Genomic DNA, 15,094 nt, shown 5'->3' on the forward strand with positions numbered 1-15,094 from the left:
TGGAAAGCAAGTATAACTGCACGTATTTTGCACCTAATTTCTGCACTTCGTTACAGGATAGTAATCACTTCCTTTGCTTTTCTTCCTTCCTTAGGTTTTTGTTGGCACCCTATATTCTAGGAGTGTCTTCCCAGATGAACATTTTTTCATCTGGATGACCAAGGATTTAGGACAGGGTGCGTCTTTTAGGGGACCCACACCTCCCACTTCCTTGTTTTGGTCCTGAAGAATACCGGGGATCACCCCATATGGTAGAAACATGTTGACCAACACATAGCAGAGATACGTAGGTCGTAACTCCCCTCCCAGTATCTCACCTATACTTTTTAATATTGTCCAGTTACCTTTTTATTAAAATCTATACAAAGTATTAACCAGGACAATTTTAACACTCACACTTTTTTGTCTGCAACCCACACCTCACTACCTGCTCCACTGTAACTCAGGTGTTGAAGCACACCCAAGTGACGCTAGGCCACTTGGGTGGGCCCCGATGATGAAGCAAGTCACCACTAGGTGGTGAGTGAGGGGTTTACTAACAAAGGAACAGTGATTCCAAGTTTGGAAAAGCCTTCATCTCCCTCATCGGGTAATACTCCTCCATTTGTTCTTTATAAATGTCCTGCAAGGGCACACCTCGGTCCAAGGCAGTTGTAGTGGCCGTGGCTCGAGTGGAATGAGCCCTCAGCCCAACAGGTGGTTCCTTCTTAGCCAAGGAGTAACACGCCTGAATACACATGATAATCCATCGAGAGATGGTCCTCTTGTGCACCGCTTTCCCTTTCTTAGCGCCCGCGTACATAACAAAGAGTTGATCATCCACCCGGAACTGGCGTGTGCGATCCAGATAGAACGAGAGCGCGCGTTTTGGGTCCCAACGGTGGAGCCTCTCCTCCTCTCTCGAGGGGTGCGGAGGCGGAAAGAAGGTGGGCAATGTGAGGGACTGCCCAATGTGGAAGGCCGTGACCACCTTTGGCAAGAAGGAGGGCCTAGTCCTTAAAACAACCTTGTCCGGATGGACTGAAAGGAAAGGAGGCTTACAAGAGAGGGCCTGGAGCTCACTCACTCTCCTAGCAGAGGTGATGGCTACCAGGAAGGCAATCTTCAAAGAAAGAAGGCGAAGTGGACAGTTATGAAGTGGCTCAAAGGGAGCGCACATCAGAAATGTTAGAACCAGGTTCAAGTCCCACTGAGGCATCACGAAAGGAACAGGAGGAAAGGTATGAGTGATGCCTTTCAGGAATCTGTTTACAATAGGGGACTTGAACAAAGAAGGTTGGTCAGGCAGCCTCAGAAAGGCTGAAAGAGCCGAAAGATAGCCCTTGATAGTGCCCAGAGCAGAGCCCTGCTGGGCAAGAGAAAGAAGAAAGAGAAGAACCTCGGAGAGAGGGGCATTGAGGGGATCCACAGCCTTTGCCACAAATCTGTTCCACCTGCAGGCGTATACCGTTTTTGTGTAGGGACGCCTGGCTGCCAGAATGATGTTGCAAACTTCAGGAGGCAAGACAAATGGCCTCAACTGTCGCCGCTCAATCTCCAAGCATGGAGGTGGAGACTGGACAGGTTCGGGTGGAGGACCGTTCCCTGCTGCTGCGACAGAAGGTCCTCCTGAAGAGGCAGACGAACCTGGGGATCGACTGACATGCTGAGTAGCTCGGGATACCAGTACCTTCGTGCCCAGTCCGGAGCCACAAGGATGACTTGTGCCCGGTCGCGCTTGATCTTCTTCAGCACTCTGGGCAGAAGAGGTATAGGCGGAAAGGCGTACAACAGACCGCAGCTCCACTCGCGACGAAAAGCGTCTCCGAGCGAGTGCCGCCTTGGAAATTCCAACACGCAGAACTGATGACATTGCGCGTTCTCTTCGGTGGCGAATAGATCTAACCAAGGCTCTCCCCATCGCAGAAAGAGGCCTTGCGCCACGTCCGAGTTCAGACGCCATTTGTGATCCATCGAGCACCGACGGTGGAGTTCGTCCGCCCTGGCGTTCAGAGAACCTGCCAGGTGTTGAACCACCAGAGTCACGCCCTGATGTTCCAGCCATTGCCAGAGACGCAGAGCCTCCTGGCAAAGGGTCCACGACCCCACTCCGCCCTGTTTGTTGCAGTACCACATGGCGGTGGTGTTGTCCGTGAACACCTGCACTGCACTCCCTCGGACAGACGGGAGGAATGCTTTCAGTGCCAGACGAATCGCCCGCAGCTCCAACAGATTGATATGGAGCCAGGACTCCGCCGGAGACCAGAGTCCTCTGATCTCCGCCTCTCCCAAGTGGCCTCGCCAGCCCTGGAGGGACGCGTCCGTCACAACTACGTGCTCCGGTAGGGGAAGGGAGAGGGATCTGCCGTTGACCCAATCGCGGTCCGTGAGCCACCACTGCAGCTGTCTCGCAGTGCCCTCCGAGATCAGGACATGGTCGGACAGGTTGCCCCGGTGCTGGGCCCACTGAAACTTCAGGTCCCACTGCAGAGCCCGCATCCGCCACCATGCGTGATGCACCAGAAGGATGCAGGAGGCCATCAGCCCCAGAAGCCGCAGCGTCAACCTGACCGAAACCCGGGATAACGGCCGGAAGACCGGAATCAGAGCCTGTATATCCCGGACCCGCTGTTCGGGCGGGTAAACCCGAAACTGCACCGAGTCGAGAACCGCTCAGATGAAAAGGAGCTTCTGAGGGGGGCACAGGTGTGACTTCGGCACATTGATGGAAAATCCCAGCCGGTGCAGGAGATCCGCCGTAGTCTGGAGGTGGCTGACGACTGTCTGGGGCGAGCCCGCCTTCAACAACCAGTCGTCTAGGTAGGGGAAGACTGACACCCCTAACCTGCGCAGGTGAGCTGCGACCACCGCCATCACCTTCGTGAACACCCGTGGGGCGCTGGTAAGGCCGAAGGGGAGCAAGGTAAACTGAAAGTGCTCGAGGCCTACTGTGAACCGCAGGTAACGCCGGTGGGCCGGCAGGACGGAGATGTGGAAGTATGCGTCCTGCAAGTCCAACGCTACCATCCAGTCTCCTGGGTCTAGGGCAGCCAAGACCTGAGCCAGTGTCAGCATTTTGAACTTCTCCTTCCGGAGGAAGCCGTTGACGTTCCTCAGATCCAAGATAGGGCGTAGGCCCCCTTTGCCCTTCTTGGGTACCAGGAAGTAGTGGGAGTAGCAACCACGACCTACTTCTGGCCCAGGAACGCGCTCGATGGCCCCCTTGGCCAAGAGGGCCGAAACTTCCTCCTGCAGGAGCCGCAAGTGATCCCCCGATACGCGGTGGAGTCGCGGTGGCATGGCTTGAGGGGTCGTCTCGAAGGGGAGGGAGTAGCCCCTTCGGAGGATTTGCAGCACCCACCTGTCCGAAGTGTCTGTGCGCCAGTGAGAGAGGTGATGGCGAACCCTGCCTCCCACTGGCGTCACATGGGCCGAAAAACACGGACTAGGAGGGTTTAGAGGCGGATGCTGCAGGGGCAGGAGTGGACTGGCTCCGCCTGTTCCCCCGACCGCCTCCACGGCGGTTTCCACGGCCGCCGCCGCGCTGGACGATAGTTTGCGGCGAGTGGCTGGCGGCACGTGTGGGGGCGCCCCTTCCTTGGCCACGAAAGGAGCGAAAGGCACCCATTTGCTGGCGCGGGGCCAAGAGGCCCAAGGACTTGGCCGTAGCCCTGGAGTCCTTAAAGCGCTCAAGCACGTGGTCTGCCTTGTCGCCGAAGAGGCGACGGCCATCAAACGGCATGTCCATGAGTGTATTCTGGACGTCTGCCGAGAAGTTGGCGGATCTCAGCCAGGCGTGGCGTCGTATCGCCACCGTCGTAGCCATCGCTCTGCCCAGCGAGTCAGTAGTATCCAGTCCGCACCTGATTGAATACTTTGCTGCGTCCCGGCCCTCCACTAGGGCTTGGCCGAGTTTGGCCCGTACCTCCAACGGGCACTCTGGCAGCACTTCCGCCACCGTTTCCCACAGAGAGTGGGTGTAACGGCCCAAGAGGCATGCGGTGTTGGAGGGCCGCAGTTCCAAGCTAAGGGACGAGAACACTTTCTTGCCATAGGCCTCGTACCTCTTGGATTCCCGATCGGGGGGAGCCGTCGGGAATGCGGTCTGGGAGTTAGAGGCCTGGATAACCGGACTCTCGGGGGTGGGGTGGGTGGACAGGAAACTGGGGTCGCCCGTTGCCGGGCGGTGGTGTCTGGCCACGTTCCTATCTACACAGCGAACCTGTAGCGGGCCTGGACCAAGTGCCCAAAAGTACGTCCGTCAAGGCCTCATTAAACGGCAGCAGAGGCTCCATGGAGCATGACTGCGGCTTAAGGACCTCAGTGAGGAGGTTAGTCCTCACGGCCGCGACGGGGAGCTCAAGGCCCAAGGCCTTGGCAGCCCTCATCAACACCACACCATAAGTCGCACCCTCCTCCGAAGCCACGGTAGGAGGAGAGACGAATCCAGTTTCTGGAGAGGTTTCCAGACCACTGGCCTCCCAAAGGTCTCCTGTCCAGTCCATGTTAGACTGACACTCTCTTGTCAGAGGGTCCTCAGACCCCTCCCAATACTCCTCTTCCCCCATCTCCTGAGATTCAGGGTCATAAGTGAATGAGGACGGTTCATAGAAATGAAAATCTCTGAACGGCGTCGAGAGCGGCGCCAATAGGCACCATCCCGACGTCGGAACCGATTGAGAGGAGGCATCGGGGACGGCACCGGCCGAGGCCGACGCCGGAGGGGACACCACACGGACCGACGCCGGGGGGGTCGTAAGGTCCACCGGTGACGATCCATCGCCCGAGGAGGGCCCAGTGGTGCCCTGCGGCGCCGGCCCGAAGGCGCCGACGACGCCGGGACCGCTGCACCCTGCGGCGCCGGGCCCGAGGGCGCCGGCGGTGTCTGGATCATGGAGCCCTGCGGCGCCGGGCCCTTAGGCGCCGTCGAGGCCGAAGCACCCGACGGCGTCGGGGTCGTAGCCCCCGACCCACTAGGGCCCCCAGACGGGTTCGCTGGGCCGAAGGCGCCGTGGAACCGGTCGGAGGAGAAAGGGACCTCATGGCCATGAGGAAACGCTTAATCTCCTCCGGCGTCGCGTTCAGCCCAGGGACCGGGGGGTATGGAGTCGAACGCGGCGCCCGCGACTCTCGAGGAGCTGCGTGGGCGGTGTCACCCGAACCCCCGGCCGCGTCGCGCGAGCGTGGGGGGAAGTCAGAAGAGCGATGATGTCTCTTCGACTTCTTGTGTTTCTTACCCGCGACTTGGACCCAGAGGAGTGGCGCCGACTCCCGGAGCTGTGACGGCTCCGTCCCCGCGACCTGTCCCTCGACCTCCCGTGGGACCGGGACCGGGACCTCACATGGCGCGGGGCCGACTAGCGGATCTCGAGTCGCCTGCGGGACCACTCCCGCCTGGCCTTCCTCGACAGGGCCCGACAGTCTGAGCAGACCTCGTCGTCATGGTCGACGCCCAAACACATCAGGCACAAGCGGTGGGGATCCGTGACCGACATGGTACGGTCGCACTCGTCGCAATGCTTGAAGCCGGGCATCCCTAACGGCACCGTCAGAGTCGTTATAAGACTTCGAAATTGGATCAAAAGATCACAAAAGTTTAGTCAAAAAGTGACTAGGGAACTGCTCTTTCCAGATCTGCGCTGGCTGGCGCGGAAAAAAGAAGAACTGACGTCAGCACGCGGAGGCGGCGTCTAAGTACTCCGACGACGTCATCACGGCGCCCACGACGGACGCGAAGCCGCAGACGACGCCTTCCGACGCGCAAGGGTACTGCTACGCAAAACTTTCCGGATCCAGTCTGACGCCTGGGGATATTCTAAGGTAAGGAATCTATTCTAAGGTAAGGAATCTATCACTAACGTGTCTCTTTCAGATGCGCCCGTGCGTTCTGCATTCTCCATGGTTCATTAGATTGTCGGGTTGTGAGGGCGTTCTGGGTGGTCTTTTCTACTGTAAAGATGGCGTATTGAGTTTGACTCACTGGCGAATTAAGTTTTTGCATATCTGTAATTTTTTCTCGAGGTCCTTCCTTTGTGGGAGGTGACTTTGCCACGTTTGTTTTTTGGTCGGGCCTCTCTAACCTAGTTTCGGCTTGGGGTAGTTTTGCGGAATTTAGTTTCATTTCATCCAGAAGGTTGCTCAACATCGTAGGTAATGATGATAGCTTGTCGATTATTGATAGCTGGTTCTGTCTATTTCAGTTAATTTTACCGACTCTTGTCCTCTTTTTATGAGGCCATTCAGGTCAGCTAGTTTCCTGTCTATTCCCATTGTGGCCTCTGCTAGGCTTTGCAGAACGGATAGTTGTAAGTCCATCTTGTCAGATTGGTACTGTAAGGCCGTTGAAGATAGCTGTATTGTGTTAAGGAGGGTGATCCAGAAAGTATTAACTCAGTCCGTAGACCTCTCTGGAGGCGGGTGCGAGCTTTCTTCACTGATATTGTTAGTGGGCTGCCTGCCGTTGTATGCTGTCTCCAGGTCGATCCATTCTTCCGAGGTCAGGAAGGTCATATCTTTAGCAGGTGACGAAGTTGATGCGAAGATTTTGTGATCTAATTTTAGCTCTAGGTAATCGGAAGTCCTTGTGTTGGTGTTAGACTTTCGTTCTATGTTTGCATGGGAAGTTTGATCTAGATGGTCTACGTTTTCTCGGGTTTTTTCGTCCTCTGAAGCTGCTTCTTCAGTGGGGGTAGATTTAGTTGTTGTGGTAGGTCCGTTACACTGGTTGCTTCTGTGGGGCCCCGAGTTCCCGTCGTGTCTTTTCGCTTGATTGTTCGTTAGAACGGCTGCCTGTGTCGGGCTTGATGGTTGTATCTCCTCTGAGAATCCCGCTTCTGGGGGTGGCTGAAAGGTATGGCCTTCCTTTGATGGTGTTCTAGTTTGTTGAGCCAGGTTGGCCTTATTTTCTGCTCCATGTCCAGTTGGGGTAGTTACTTCTTTTGGCGTTGGTGCCATGTGGATCTCTGCTGTGATGAGGCCTGTGTTCGTGGGGCAGACGTCGGGCTCGCTGGCTGATTGCAAAGGGGTTTGGAGACCAGTTATATAATTGTTTGAAGAGTAAATTACATTCCCTGGGTTTTTTAGGAAGTTGAATTTAGTATAAATTTTTGGCTGAAAGTTGTTTTTTGTTTCACTTTGTTGTCCTGTTAGTTTGATTAGTTGTTGATTATTTTTTCGTTTCTGACCCTTGCACCTCCCTTGTTTTGGAGATGGACTGCTGTTTGTTTTGTTGTCCCAGGTCATTTCCCAGGTCATTTCAGATGCTGGGACGGGAATGCCCTCTGCTCCTAGACTTAGTCCATCGGCCTGCCCACCAAGTGGGTCGATGCTGGGTCCTTCTTCGGTACCTTCCGGCAAGGTTTCATGCCCTATTGTATTTTCAGACGCATTTGTTCCACAAGGGGTCAGTTCGGTCCTCTTAGTCAGGTTGGTCAACTTGGTCGTGCTGGATGGCTCTGGGCTTGTTGATATACTTGTGTTGTTCCGTTTTCGTTTGTTAGGCTGGGTCGCTGGAGGTTTTCTTACCCTTCCAGACCTCATGGCGGGCTGCCAACGTCCTGCTCCCTCAGCTCCCTTTGCACCCTTCGCCGTTGGCTATCCGGGAAGGCTGAAGGTGCACTGCCACTCTGCACTTGTGGTTACGTCTCGCCACCTCCCGGCTACTTCAGATCAAATGGAATTTTGAAGTTGGCTACTTTCCTTCACGTGCACACCCGGGTGGGTAGGTAGGTAGATGGGTACTTTGGTGAGGTACTTCAGCCACACTTAGCTGCGCTTGATGGTATGGTGAATTTTTGCGGGGTGGCTGTCCAAGCTTGAGTAATGCAGACAAGGAGTAGCACTCCCGCAGGCTGGAATGCCAAGTTTTCCGTGCCACAAAGCCGCTACAGGGCGGCAATGCCGAGCTATTTGGGCTGTTGAGGCTATTAAGGTTTTCCTCAAGTGCTGCCAAAACTCTGCGGCGGCTGCCAGGGAGGAGAGAGTGAAGAGCGGGTTCGTCCGGGTTTGTCCTGTATCCGTGGCTAAAGCCTAAAACGGCTGGAGAGGGGGGAGGGGGGGAGCAGCAACAGGTGACTCGCGGCTACGGCAGAGAGAAGGGGCTTAGGACACGCTCTGCAAGCTTTACCAAAGGTGCCGCCCCTCTCGATCTCGAACTCTAGCCGCTTGCTTACCGCACTGCCTCGCGCTGCTTCGCCGGCCTCACCTCACACAGCTGCCGCCTCCTGTCCGCCTCTTGTCCACCGCTGCCACCGCCTCCTCCTAGCCGCTTGGTCCGCTCCGTTTTTTGCTTTGCCGGCAGGGGTACTCTGCTCACAAAGCCTCACTCGGCTCACTCAGCTCTTCACTCCCGCACTCGGCTCGCACAGCTCGGAAACGTTGTGAAAAGCTCAGTTTTCAGTCTCAGACTCTGCTCTCTGTCCGCTGCATCCACTGTGCCCGCTGTGTCCGCCTGTCTGCCTGAAAGGTCAGGGTGGAATGGAGTGCCGACCTCTCTCGTCCCGTCTCTCTAGCGCCTCCTGCAGATCTCTCACCTAGATTCTTAGATGTGGTAATCTTGCCACAGAGATTTGGCAAAATGCAGGTCCCTACGCTCCTTCGAGTCCAAGTCCAACAGTGTTTAAGCAAAGGTGTGCAAGGACGCTTATCTCGCCGCCTTTAAAATCTCCACAATAAGAGCACCTCTTGCAAGAGCTGAGGATGACAATTTGGCCCTGGTAAAATGAGCTTGGAGTCACTCAGGCAGTTCCTTTTTAGCAAGGGCGTAGAACATTTGATACAAACAAGAAATCCAGTGAGACAATGACTTCTTCTGGACTACGTTGTTGTCCTACTGCCACAGTAACCAACAATGAGCTGATCTACTTTGTCTCTTGTGCAGTCAATCCATCTTTAAATATACAATTGCCTTGAGGGTTAAACTAAAGTATGAATGTGTTCAAGTACATTATTTGCCAAAGATTAATGCGTCTCTACTGATGTCAGTTGCACTCAACTGGCTGTTACTATGGCTTTTGGGAAACCATTCCTTTTCAAATTAATCTAGTAGGAAATTTATCAACATCAAGAATTTACACAATCCATCGTTTCTGTCCAGGCCACTGTGAAAAGTGGTGGAAGGAAGGTGTAGTTTGAAAATTTCAGTTGGGTTTCGTACCACAGATTATGACCTTCAAAGGAAGAGGGACAGAAGGAAACTTCACCTTTAGCTAAAGGGAGATGAATAAACCACTGGCAGAAGCCCAGGAAACTCCAATGTTGGTTGGGGTCAGCAGAACCCTGGTCCACTGCAGCCTCAAATTTTAAGGGAGTCCAATTCGGTCTTGCAGGGCTGGTCATATGAAAGAGGTACTTAGTGGTATCTCTCTTCCTTAAGAATCTTCTGGGCCTTACTTCTCGACTTAAAGTCTTCCAAAGAATGTACTAGCTCCGCATCTGAATGGAGCTTGGCGCCAGTCCTGTCATAGAAATTGGAGGAAGTGGCATCTGCGGCCTTGAGAGCCATGATTGGCACTGGCAGCAGTGCTATGTAGTGCTCTACTGGAAAGTAGTGAGGTGGTACACCATTGAAGGGAGACAGGTCTGCGCCGAACACAGGCGCAGCAACAAAGGGCACCGAGACCCTTGCGGGGGGAGCAGTGCACTTAACGATTGATTGATTGGTTAACATAGGCACGTCTCGAGGCCCCAGGTGGGCTGAAGGCAGGCCAAAGGGGGTTGCTGTCCTGGAGAAAAGTCTGAAAATGGTGATCTGACTCAAGGGGCAAGAAGTTGGGAAATGCTGGCATCGGCGCAGTCTCATCTGGGGTCTTATCTGTTGATACTCTAGGTACAGGTTAGTGCAGAATGAGAATCTGAAAGCGCCATTGGTGCCAGTTCAGAGGGGTCTAACTCTGTCTCAGAGGATGACAATCATGTGGGAGTTGAGGGTGCAGATGTAATTTACCTTTTAAAAAAACGAGTGCTTATGTTTCTTGTGATTGCTGGAGGAGAGCAATGTTAGTGACCTACAGCTGGCCGGAATATGACAACCGCCTAGTTGGTCCTCACAGGCCTGCGCTGTGAATTGCTGGACCACCTTCTCTTTACTCGACATAGTATGCATACTGCAGTAGGGCTGGCATAAATTGGATTCCTGATACAACCCCAGGCAGCACAGGCATATAGAATGAGGGTCTGTACTGGATATCCGTCTCTCACAATCCCTATAGGGTTTGATTAAATGATAGTATGGGAGATATATCTCCTAGCCCTGCACAAAATGTAAGACATTCTGAAGTGACAAGGTGCGAGCTCCAGATGTAATTTGATGACCCAAACTATAGAGAACTGAATGTCAACATGCGGGGTGGGAGCTATAAGGACTGTGACTTTGTTAGATGTCCCTTTTGGTGCTGACAAGGAGGCAGCACCCCTTACTGACTTAGAGAGCTTTGAAGTTTTCGGATCCAATCTTTCGCCAGCAATTATTTAACAGGTGTGGAATATTTCGGTAAAAGCAGAAACTGCAAAAATCTGGTTTCTTGGCCGGCCATCATTCAGTACAATTCTGTATGATGACACACTTGCCTTTTTTAACAAACAAAATATCTCTACCCTATGTTTGGGAGGTTTCTGTAACACATGATATGACAGACAACTTGATTCTTCTAGCCCAACATACTAAATGTACAAATCTTTCCCAGCTAACCACTGTCAGGTGTGATGAAAAAGTGCTTAGAGATTTGTTACATCTCTAACCTGAGCCCCACATTTAGCAGAAATCGCATTAATAGTACTCAACATCTATATTAGGCCACGCCTAAAAATAACAAGAATGATCTGTACCTATATTTTTATATAGAGGAAACCACAATGTATATTTTAAGTGAGCTATAAGAATACACAAGTGTCTACTATCTAGGACATGGACACATGAGCTTTCTGAAAATAAATGGGTGTAATAACTAATGGCCAGATGTATGAAACCTTCTTACAAATTTGCAGAATTGGGCCAACGCTCCTGGCTGTGAATAAATTAGCAGTGTGCTCTATTTAAGCTAATAAATAACACTATTTCCCCCTTAGGAAGTAGTCACTAAGACGAAGGGCTAAGGAGTTTTTTGGAATCTTAGGGTCATTTAGACATGACAGACTAAAGTCAGAATAGAACATGCACACCTGAAAGAAAGTAGGACTGAGCATTCTTGTTGACTTCTAATTCATAAGGAGGTCAGAATCACTTGCCTTCTATGTAACATGAAGCAATACCCTTATCTCCTGTGAAATTAGTTCTTACCTTCTGTAGCAGGAGGCAAATAATATATGTACTTATAAATATCATTGGATAATAAGAACTACGCATCTTGATAAGTGTGTTGTCAATATCACAAACGGAAAAATAATTAATTATGTCAGTAACACAATGAAAGCAGCAGTAACAAATATGAATTATAAGCTAAGGAAACCCTCAATGTTTTACAACCAGCTACAAACCTTCCCATAGACAATATATTCTAGGACAAATAATATAGATCTAAAAAGAGGCATCTACAAACCAGAGTGAGAAACACCATAAAATATTTGTGTAAGGCTGAAACAGAAGTCAGACAAGCAGTGAGCCTCGTATGATCATGGGATAAAAGAAAACTAAAATGGCAGTGCAGACTAGGCCTAGACTGGCCCTTCTTGCATCATATGCACAGTTCGGCTTTTGTCCCCCCCACTGCATCGATTGCAGAATGCTACTAAAAACTATGTAATCTGCTAACAATTGAGTGGCTATGTAGAAGATACCATGGTAGAGTAGATCTAAACTGGAGGTTGTCATATTCTGTGTATCAAAGACAAGTGCCAATGATGCTAGTCATTTTTCTGAATTTAAGTTATAGAACAAATGTGCTTTAGAACAAAATGCATATTTAAAATACAAAACGTTTCATTGACAGGTTTTTGGTTTAAATTACTACAAGAACAGGGGGACTTAACAAGTTAATTCTTTGCAATTGTCTACAACATTTTTTCAGACAAATTTTTAATATTGAAATTTTAAAGTGGTACTATAATCACAAAACTGGCCATTTCAAATTGATGCTACAATAATACTTTCAATTAAGAAAATGTCTACTGGCAACTTCCATCCAAATGCAATACAATTTGCACCTATTCTTTATCTCTTAAATATTACAAGCATTATCAAAGAAATGATTGTTTCAATTAGAAAGTCAAAAACACTGAGCAAATGGACTTCTAAAACCAGAAACTATACATACAAAACAATAGCTCTGCAATTCAAAGCGTCCTCAATTACTCTTACCGTTCTCGATGTGGGTGGCGCCGATGGACTGGTTAAGGACATGATCTCCTGAATGGCAAGTCTCAGCTTTAGCCTATGCAAAGGGTTACTAATTCCAATTTCTCGTTGTATTTCAGTATCCGACAGTGCAGACATAATAGCTCCACTTTTAACGTTTGCACGACAGGCCGCCACATACCAGGCAGGCATTCCAACCCAAAGCTGTCAAACGAGACAAGAAAAAGCTGTTTAAAGACACTAGGCTGTCAAGTTCTTATTATACACTGTTCAAGTCAGGATAAACAGACTTGATTGAGGATGTAAGAAATATGGGAAGACCGAAAATTCATTTAATAGCAATTTGCCACGAGTTGCAGATGAGCGAGCTTACAAGGTGAAGCCATTTACTATATGAATAGGATAGAAACATGCTAAACAAATACAATTCTGTTGACAATTCAAACCTAAATAGACACTCAATATAGAGTGCAGTAATCAACTGTTCCCTGATTTAGCACCCATTAGTAAAACCGGATTTATTTACTTGAATCAGTATAAAGGTGATTGCAGAGGACTTTGATGACTGGCGTGGCTTATCACTCAAACTTTCTAATCAGCACTTCTGCTTGCTACCATCTGGCATACCCTGAAAACACATTTTGAGAGGAGCAGATTAGGTGCCTAAAATCTAAGGGGCAGGAGGACAAACTGATACTCAGCATTCGACTGCCAAGAATATTAGTAGGGACAAAAGGAAAATGTCAGAAAAGAGGCCCTTGAAGTGTTACAGCAATGAATGTTCGAATCAGATGTCCCAGCACTTTTGTCTCGCTCTGATGTAGCGTGGAACCCCAATCTGTAAATTATAGATTTTTCATTCTAGGCTAACACATAGGACTATTTTTAAATTCAAGGAATTTGTAAGTAGTATCAGTAAGAAGTTCGGAGCTGGGCATGATCATTATGATTAAATATAAGCAGGTACCTTTAGCTCCTACTTTAATAGAGTTGGATTATTGACAGTAATACGTGTAAGCTGATGGACAAGATGCTGGAATTACCCATGGATCAGAAGACTCAGCCACCTAGAGAGATGGCATGTCCCTAGATGAATAGGGATGCAGGTCTTGTCAGTTGTCTCAGGAGTTCTTATTAACTTTCTGAACTCCTAGCGGTCACAAGTGGTACACTCTTCATAGCAACGTTCAACATTTCTTCGTGCAGCTTCTCTTGGGATTCTAACTGTTTCCTCTACTCTCCTTGCCAAGGTCAGAGTCTGGCATGTATATAAAATCAAGTGACTGTTAAAAGCCACATCCCTATAGGTTTAAGAATGTGCACGCACCTGGAAAGAATGGCCTTGGACTGAATGGGAATATATGAAATGTACACCTGGAAAATGTTCAGCCATGATTCCTTCCTCATGCAATTGCTCTAGCTCAATAGCAAACATTCCTGCTAACAACTACATCTCAAACCGCAGAGTGTTGTACAAATGCACCACTCACCTGGTGGTGCACAAGTGTTCCAGTTGTGGAACAAGTTTATCTGCCTTAACCTCTGTTTGAAAGGATCAACAAGCAGGGGCAGACACCTCCCAAGCAGAGGATAAAAGGTATGTTGTGCAGATGATGGAAGCTGCAGAATCACAGCGTCTAGCTGTCTTTGCAGAGAAGGTTCAGCATTACAATGTAACATTAGACAAGTAATACTACACACTCAAGAGTGTAAAAATGACACTGGAATCAAGAACATATATGTTGACAAACACATATACGTATATGTAAACATATATACATACATCTTATACATATACCATGTAGTCATCTATGTACAAAACAAACCCATGCATGTATATACATGTAGTATTATTTACTTGGCCAGGCATACATGCTTCCGGGAGGTATGATGCCTCAGTTTCCAGTAGGTGAGTAACCACGAGCAACCGGGCCGTTGCCACTGCGCCCGGTTACTTGTGGTTACTCACCTACTGGAAACTGAGGCATCATACCTCTCGGAAGCACACAGACTGGTACAACGTTCCCGCGGACCGGCTATTACCAATTACCTACTCAAACAGTTCTATTAGATTTATTACGCTGATCCAACCTCCAACTGGAAAGTTTTCGGACTAGGATCAGGCTTTCGTAAATCCTTCGTGCATGACCCCGCTCTTCAAGCCGGGCAACCCGCCCTCATCTGTGGCTATGCTCCCATATTCGGCACCGTTCTAGCCCAAACCATCAAGGCTTGCAATTAATATTCAGGCATTCATTTTATAGTCCTGATGATGATCATTGCATCTATGTGTTAAGGATCGAAACGCCGTCGACATATGAAATAGTTACACACATGTTTTCCATTGTGTTGCCAATCGTGTTTACTATATAAGGACAGCTTTGTTTAGTTTCATCTGATTACTAGCGTCATTTTTTCTTCAACTTTGCCTGAAAATAACCCCCTTCTTTCATTTTTGTTTCTGTCTTATGTATTGGATACAGGAGTGTATCCCACTGTATATTTGTGCTCACAAAAAATCTTTTTATACCTTATATTGATTAAATATAGCATCCGGATGGACACCTTTTTAGCTTATAGTACAAATTGTTGACTATATTTCAATTGATTGTGTTTATTTGATCCGTTAAGGACCACTGTTGTCTTACTAAAATTGTCACCCCAAATTTAAATGTAAATGTCAAGGTATTTGTAGAGCGCACTGCCACCAAGCGGTTTCCTGGCGCTATTACTCATACCGCTGTGGAACTCTTCCTGGCTTTCCCTGTGAAGTGTCCACCCCTGGGCACTCCCAGGGTGAAGCCAGGCATCCGAGCGCTGTTGGGG

General features: G+C 49.5%; 1 protein-coding gene across 10 annotated transcripts in view; it reads right to left on the reverse strand.

The window, feature by feature from the left end:
• PPFIA1 (PPFI scaffold protein A1) overlaps positions 1-15,094 on the reverse strand; it is a 922,132-nt gene that overhangs the window by 287,777 nt on the left and 619,261 nt on the right. For all 10 annotated transcript variants that reach the window (XM_086959570.1, XM_086959566.1, XM_086959563.1 and 7 more), the window contains one exon: positions 12,272-12,472. In XM_086959570.1, coding sequence (XP_086815696.1) covers positions 12,272-12,472 — 201 coding nt within the window. The remainder of the gene's footprint in view (positions 1-12,271; positions 12,473-15,094) is intronic.

Source organism: Lissotriton vulgaris, chromosome 2_2 (assembly GCF_964263255.1).
Source record: "Lissotriton vulgaris chromosome 2_2, aLisVul1.2, whole genome shotgun sequence".
Lineage (NCBI taxonomy): Eukaryota > Metazoa > Chordata > Amphibia > Caudata > Salamandridae > Lissotriton > Lissotriton vulgaris.